The sequence below is a fragment of the Bison bison genome, unplaced genomic scaffold (assembly GCF_000754665.1).
Source record: "Bison bison bison isolate TAMUID 2011002044 unplaced genomic scaffold, Bison_UMD1.0 scf7180017864479, whole genome shotgun sequence".
NCBI lineage: Eukaryota > Metazoa > Chordata > Mammalia > Artiodactyla > Bovidae > Bison > Bison bison.
The window spans coordinates 2,265,246-2,273,921 of NW_011495039.1; the positions used below are offsets into that span (position 1 = coordinate 2,265,246).

Here is an 8,676-nt window from a genome sequence, read left to right on the forward strand (position 1 = left end):
TTTATCTCTGACAAAAGACAGGTGGCCTGCCTGGTACCCCCAGTGGATATCCACTGGGGTAGATTGTCAGCTGCTTGAAGAATTAATTTATGGACAAAAGTTGGGCAAAATGGTGGAAAGGAATGACATAACCGAGTGTTAACATTTTTATTTCAAAAAGCAGAATACTATATATAATAACACTTTCTGAGAAAATAAGATAGCATAATGAAATGAATTCCATGTTTTTAAACACAATAAGGATATAGAGAATCCTTTAAATGTGATTTTATTCAAACTTTATTTAAATAGAATGCACTTTCATTGAGAGACTTAAGGGGTGATTTCTGCATTTCCCCAAATAAAAGCTCCTTGGCAAATTTTTGCTTGTTTATTTATTTATTTAAATTTTACATCCTCAACATATATTACAAGGGCTTAATATTTTCATTTAGAATATATGTACTCTATTTGAATAGCTCTTTGGGCTAATATGTGCCAAGAAAGGAACATTTCCCTTTTTATAACCAATGAGAAACAAACTTCTGACACATAAAGGAATGGGGCTGTTTGAAAGTTTTGTCTTATTCAAGTAGAATACAGTCTGAGATTCAAAACAGATTCTTCCTTGAAAAGCACAACTGTTTCCCATCCTCCTAAATAAGGAAAAAAGAACAAAATGTGAAAAAAAACATATATATCTCATTCAATAATTCTCACTGGAGTTAAATTTCCCCCTGCAGTAGAATACACTGAATATCTGAGTCTTTTGCTTTATTCTGGCTATAATCACACAATCTGTTTAAAAATAAAAACTCTTTTAAAATTCTATTTTCTTTACTTCCTACCAGATATATTTTCCTTCCACAATAAATTTAACAGCATCAGATATACATGGTATACACACATAAGTAGAGGAATACATTTATGTCCATTAAAATTCTCCATTCTACACAGAAACCTTCTTTCCTGTTAGCAGCATAGATATCCAGCTTTATTTTGGAATTTCTATTTATCTACTCAGTGTATGGCAATACTCAGCAAAGTACATATCTCTTTTCCCATTTTCCTCTGAACCCAGAAATCCCAGTATGATATTTACTCAAGAGCTTCATCCATTTAAAACTTTATACAACTATATCTACTGTATTTAGAAAAGGTTGACTCAACAATGCAAACATTGACCCACACACATATAAGAAAAGTTTCCACCTTACAAAGCTAACTTTATTTAATATTTCTATATACCACAGAGCTTTCAGTTTGGAATGTTTCTTAAAATACATATTCTTCACTTGAAGCTGTCAGAAAATGGTGAGAATATCTTCTCTGATTTCAAAACGATCAAAGTAGTTTTTAAAAATCACTTTCCAAACCCCTTGAGTAGTGTTCTTGAAGGGCAAGCTCATCAGTATCTTCAGAAAGTGAACTGGGGAGAGGAAAGTTCCATTCCTGTTTGAACATTTATGATTGGTACCAATGAATCCCACTGACTGAAGATGTAACTACAATTGTTACTAATTATAACTACATAGCTACATTGAAGGAAAGCTACAGCCCAGTATTTCAACTATTGAGGTCTTAAGCAGATTGCTTGATTTCTCTCATCTCACTGTCTATTCAACAGCTCTTCAGTGCACAGATTGTTAAAACTGATTCACAAACTGGTGCTGCCTTCAAACTATGAAAGGTAGCCAGGGAATAATTGTATGCTGTCCTGAACACAAAATAATTTGTGCCTTCAGAGTATGTTTCTGACACAAAGCCTGCCGGCCCATTACAGAAAATGTTGTCAGTCTGTGTGAAAATATTTATTACCTGTAACCATAGATACACAAAAATCAATGTGTGTGTTATGTAACATTATGTCAGTAATACATTTGTTACTGCTTTGAGATTTCTTCTGGTCTAGATGGCTGCTCTGCCAAATAACTTTTATTATACTAGGGCAAGTGATTGCTGTGCTACATTTGCAACTATAATGATAATTTTCCTGAGAATGCTAAATAATGTCTTAATTTATTCAAAAGCTTTTATTTTTAAAGCAATTAAACTTTTGTTGATTTATATTTACCATCCAATGTTCCTGAAACACTAAAAGAAAATGCTTAGACATAATCTTCCAGGATAGCACATTGCTGGAGAGTAGTTATTTGCTATAACAACATTCAGTTGAGTCTTCCAATCAAAGAACAAAAATTATAGCAATTTAATTTGAAATCCATAAGTCCATGTACAGGATTATGTTCAAGAATCACTAAATGCTATCTGTAATTCAAAGATGAATGAATCAATAGAAAAACAGAACTGAAAATCATTAGTACTTTAATGCAGAATGGAGAGAGAAACTAATAAATCATGCATTTCAAGCACTTGTTTTCCTTATGGCATGTTTAAAAACATAAAACATGCAACGAGGAGATGCAGCTCAATATGAATGAACAATACCAAAACTGCTCAGAACAAGCATTTAATTTTATATCATAGGTTTAAATGAAACACTTAAAAATACTATTCCATAATTTCTTCAAACAATCAGAGAATTCAGCCATGCCATGAAAAACTTTAATAACAATCTAGGGCATTATTTCCAAATAAATATTTGAAAAGTCATGGAGATGGGAGTGCAGGAGTTGAAAAGGGAGGGTGCCAACTGCATGCATGATTGACTTCAAAGAGCTCAATATTATTACAGGGATCAATTTATACTCGAAAGCAAATGATACAATCATTTACTTTCGCAAGTGTACTTAGCTGACCCATTCAAAATTATAGACACCTATACTCACAAATGACCAAAAAAGCAAGAAATTAGCTATTGAGCTTTGATTGTGTTGCATAGCTTATTGTCTGTGAAAGGAGATTTTTAATTATAATTAATGGGTAATCCCTTCTCTTCCAGAGTTTTAGCCATCACAAAATTAATCATTAGAACCATAAATTTTCTTCATGATGCTTAATTAATTATGCATAACCCATTTCTCTCAAGCATCTTTTTCTGAATCTTTGGTGGGAAATACACTTAGGCACATAGTTTCAAACATCTATTTGGTTACTGTTGTGATTAAGAATTTTCTTCTAGATTCACATGCAGAAGGGAAGAAGGCTTGCCATATTAACACACTTTACTGCCAAGTAACATGATTTCACTTATGTGTAGAATTAAAAACAAAACTAAACAAAATAAAACCATTTCCTACTTCTCAGCACAAGAAAATTTTACACCTGATATTTTATTAATAAATTCCACTCAGAAGCATATTAATAAATTCCACTCAGAAGCATCAAGAAGTCAAAGGAAAACTATTTAGATACAGCAAATAGACAACTATTTAATAAAACCTTTCAATTAAAAGTTGCTCCTCAAGTCATAGGTCAAAGATCATTGATATGCTTTTTGATTCTTAAAGGGAAAAGTATAGCAATCTGCAATTATGATCACTGAAGCATTATTAAGTAGTGCTTATTAATAACTGGAATCACATTTTCTGTGACATTTCCTTTTTTTGTTGTTATTGTACAGACTTTTCTTACAGGTTAGTACATGGAAATTGGTGAAGGAATGGATAGGAGACATAAAAATCTATGGGAATGCATGCAACAAAAATATGCAGTATCACTTCATGTAAACTTCCGCTTTCTTCATGCAAAGATGCCCATGAAAACTGAGACAATAAATTTCCTATTAGCTGAATTTTACATTAACTCAGTCACAAAAACTGTCAAACCAATTCCATGATGTTACATGAGCAGGAGACTTGAACTTGTTCAAAGGTTTCCAGCATAAGTGTTCCATGGCCCAATTACGCTAATTACAGTGCCAACAGTGGAATGATACGGGATTATTCCTTGCTTCGGTTTCTGGTTCTTTTGACGAGGGAGCAGAACAACCCGGTTTTGGGAGGAGGACCCATCAGCATTGGGGCTTGGTTCTTGTGTATAATTTTTATCTAGGGAAAAAAAGAGAGAAAGAGGAGGGAGTAATCCTTGGGTACAATATGAATTTCTGAGAATCTCTGTTAAGGTTAATCACATTGCCTGAGTTACTGAAACAGCACAAGAGTAAAATGTAGTTTCAGAGTTTCTATTATTGCAAAAATATTTTTAAGGAAGATAAGGTATGATTTTAAACCAATGCTCAGGGTGCAAACAAGAAACCAAACTTAATTGAAATTACATTTTAAGTATCATACTATTTCTAACCTGGCTTGTATTAAACCCCCAAATTCCTCATTCATGCCACATGATTATCTAGTATAATTTACTGACCATTAGTTATGTATTATTTATTTAAGACAGGAAAGGATGCACCATTATAGTACTCAGAATCTCAATTATACTCCCACATCAAGATGTACTTGGTACCAAGGCAAGCCTTATTTACCCTGTTAATCAGATTGTTTCTCTCTTTCAACACGAACTGCAAGCCTTAATTTCAAAACAATCATTTAGAATGAAAGTCAAAAGCTAACGTGCATAAAAGGTCAGAAATGATGAACTAGCTTTCTAATTTGTTAATTAATTGGTAATAGAATAGAATCAAATATTGAAAAGCCTGCTTAAAACATTCTGAGAGACTGTTCTAAAGCTCTTCTTTTTGATTTCTTTGAAATAAAACTACGAATCACCTTAAATGAGACAACCTTAAAGTAGATTATATCTGTAATTTTCTCTAATTCAAGTCTAAATTAGAGAAGACATTTTATGAATATATGCTATGCTCAAAGCTAATTGAAAGCAATTATCAAAGTGGCATTTTGTCTGTGACTTTAAGATACATTGTAAGATAATAAATGATTCTCATTATGTAATAAAAAGGTCACATCATGCCTTTGGGCTAGTGATGCTAAGAGTTTTTCAAAAGCAATCTGAGACATTTTCTTTAGAGAACTGCGACTAATATAAGAACCATCGCTTATTAAATATCAGTTGTCACCTGCACAGCACTTGCATCAGAGATGAGTATTTCTTTCAAAAAGAAACACCGCCTCATTACAAGCTGCAAAAATATATCTCTTAAAGTGCATAGCTGACATTTTCAAGTTAAAATGAATATCCTTCACTTGTCATTTACTAACGGCAATGAAAAAAAAAAAAGGATGTCACGTGGACTGGATCATTAAAATTCACACTGAGGCCTTTGGGAAATAGAGATCTTTCTAGACAGTCTAGAAAGACAGAAGTATGTCAAGAATCAGGATAAATGAGCAACTTTATTTAACTCTGTGGGAATCAGGTTATTCTGGGAAGATCCAGTGTTCTTTGTGCTGTAAAAATAAATTGCACCTGTAAAGGCCACCAGGTTCAACCAGCCTCAAACTCTCTGTACATCTGATTTCATCGGATTTTACTTTTGTTATCTTATTAACCGAGGAATCAACAGCCAGATACTTAAGATGTCAGAATGCACCTATCTATGTAGATTGAAAAAGATCTCAGCCAGATTTTCTCTCCTAATAATTCACACTTAGATTACACTGTACCTCTTACCACTGAATTTTATACTCCTCTAGAGTATCTAATATACCATCATTCATTCATTTCATAAAATGTATTGAGCTCCTACTATGTTCCAGACACTGTACCAGGAGCCTTTAACAAATAGACAAAGCACAAATCTCTACCCTCAATAAATTCTAGTCAAGTAAGAAACAGAAATTTAACAAGTATGTTCAATAGTGTTATAGATGCTGAAGTATGAGGCTAAGCAGAAAGGTACTATTTTTTAATGCTGAATATAAAAATGAATCTTTTCATACAAAATGTCCTTTAAAAATGAATATGTGAGGATGCAGTTAACACATGCTGCTTATATAATAATCTTAGATTCAAACAGAATATAAGAAGCCATGGTAAGAAAGTGAAGATTTCTGATTCACAGTTATTAGACTAAATCCTTTAGAGGGTATGTTACTATTAGGGTCTTTTGGAAAACAATATCATTATTACCAAACTATTGTTGTTGTAGGAAAAGAAGTATATCATGCTAGTCACTTAAAAAAGATTAGCATCAATTTATAACAAAGTAGAACCAAAATACCACATATTGTGTATGAGATTTTGTTTGCCTTCTGTATTAATATTTTTAGGTTATTTAGATTTTGTTTCATCATGGCTATCTTTTTATTAACAATCTCTTTTAAAAGAAGTCACGTTACTATTCCTTTGAAAATAGCACAATATCTCACTAAGTGCTCTTGACACAGTAGGACCCTTAATCCATGCTACTGACTACTTTGAAGTTCTAGTTCTAGTTTCTAAGCTGGATAATGGCCAGTCTTATTTTTAAAATCATCTACCCTCTGTCCTCTTAGTTGTTTAAGCACTTCTATGGTCACACACAACTCTTTCACATTATTTCTGTAAACACTGAAATCTGTCTTTTTGTCCATTCTTTATAAAAATGAGAAACAACGGGCTGTTTTCCTCTCAGGGAGATACCATGGAAGAAAGCTGCACTCATGAGATTTCTATGGTGTATCCAGGCTCTTTACATACATTGCCTCATCGAATCATCTTAGATCTTTGAATATTTGAGCGGAAGCAAACTCTACTCCAATAAGGATGAGAATAATACCAGTCCAGTACCAGGTTGAACTGCCAGTTTTATAATCACAGAAAGTCCAGGTGTAGGCTTCAGAAAGCTGTAGGGACTAAAGTGTTACTTATGTTCAGATGGTTCGTGTTGGGGGATCCTGGTTAAGGGTGATTCAATAGGCATGCGATAATGACTCAAATGCCTGTTTCAACTCCACACCCTTATATTTTTATTACTATTTTTTAGAACCTGTTATCCATGAGGAAAAAAATACTGAGAAAGGAGTAACATATCCCTAAAGACATTAGAATAGATTAAATCTCCACAGTCTGAAAACATGAACCAAACATGAAGATCTCTTTGAGTGCTTCCGTTTTTTTAAGAGTTGGGTAGTTACTTCTTAGTTGTTTCTGAATACATTAATATTTATTGAGCACCAACTATAGCAAACACCCTCTTCCAACAACACAGAAGACTCTACACATGGACATCACCAGGTGGTCAACACAAAATCAGATTGATTATATTCTTTGCAGCCAAAGATGGAGAAGCTCTATACAGTCAGCAAAAACAAGACCGGGAGCTGACTGTGGCTCAGATCATGAACTCCTTATTGCCAAATTCAGACTTAAATTGAAGAAAGTAGGGAAAACCACCAGACCATTCAGGTATGACCTAAATCAAATCCCTTATGATTATACAGTGGAAGTGAGAAATAGATATAAGGGACTAGATCTGATAGATAGAATTCCTGATGAACTATGGAATGAGGTTTGTGACATTGTACAGGAGACAGGGATCAAGACCATCCCCATGGAAAAGAAATGAGAAAAAGCAAAATGGCTGTCTGAGAAGGCCTTACAAATAGCTGTGAAAAGAAGAGAAGCCAAATGCAAAGGAGAAAAGGAAAGATATAAGCATCTGAATGCAGAGTTTCAAAGAATAGCAAGAAGAGATAAGAAAGCCTTCTTCAGCGATCAATGCAAAGAAATAGAGGAAAACAACAGAATGGGAAAGACCAGAGATCTCGTCAAGAAAATTGGACATACCAAGGGAACATTTCATGCAAAGATGGGCTCGATAAAGGACAAAAATGGTATAGACCTAACAGAAGCAGAAGATATTAAGAAGAGGTGGCAAGAATACACAGAAGAATTGTACAAAAAAGATCTTCACAACCAAGATAATCATGATGGTGTGATCACTCACCTAGAGCCAGACATCCTGGAATGTGAAGTCAAGTGGGCCTTAGGAAGCATTACTACGAACAAAGCTAGTGGAGGTGATGGAATTCCAGTTGACCTATTTCAAATCCTTAAACATGATGTTGTGAAAGTGCTGCACTCAATATGCCAGCAAATTTGGAAAACTCAGCAATGGCCACAGGACTGGAAAAGGTCAGTTTTCATTCCAATCCCAAAGCAAGGCAATGCCAAAGAATGCTCAAACTACAGCACAATTGCACTCATCTCACACTCTAGTAAAGTAATGCTCAAAATTCTCCAAGCCAGGCTTCAGCAATACATGAACCGTGAACTTCCTGATGTTCAAACTGGTTTTAGAAAAGGCAGATGAACCAGAGATCTAATTGCCCATATCCGCTGGATTATTGAAAAAGCAAGAGAGTTCCAGAAAAACATCTATTTTTTGCTTTATTGACTATGCCAAATCCTTTGACTGTGTGGATCACAATAAACTGTGGAAAATTCTGAAAGAGATGGGAATACCAGACCACCTGACTTGCCTCTTGAGAAATCTGTATGCAGGTCAGGAAGCAACAGTTAGAACTGGACATGAAACAACAGACTAGTTCCAAATAGGAAAAGGACTACGTCAAGGCGGTATATTGTCACCCTGCTTATTAACTTCTATGCAGAGTACATCACGAGAAACACTGGGCTGGAAGAAGCACCAGCTGGAATCAAGATTGCTTGGAGAAATATCAATAACCTCAGATATGCAGATGACACCACCCTTATGGCAGAAAGTGAAGAGGAACTAAAAAGCCTCTTGATGAAAGTGAAAGAGGAGAGTGAAAAACTTGGCTTAAAGTTCAACATTCAGAAAACTAAGATCATGGCATCTGGTCCCATCATTTCATGGGAAATAAATGGGGAAACAATGGAAACAGTGTCAGACTTTATTTTTTTGGGCTCCAA

At 34.5% G+C, this 8,676-nt stretch overlaps 1 protein-coding gene across 1 annotated transcript in view; it reads right to left on the bottom strand.

The window, feature by feature from the left end:
* Nucleotides 1-3,632: 3,632 nt before the first annotated feature.
* The window catches only part of DGKB (diacylglycerol kinase, beta 90kDa), an 873,198-nt gene continuing 868,154 nt past the window's right edge, over nt 3,633-8,676 (bottom strand). Inside the window, exon 25 of the mRNA XM_010862153.1 lies at nt 3,633-3,929. Within this exon, the coding sequence (XP_010860455.1) occupies nt 3,822-3,929 (108 nt within the window). The 3' untranslated portion in view covers nt 3,633-3,821. The remainder of the gene's footprint in view (nt 3,930-8,676) is intronic.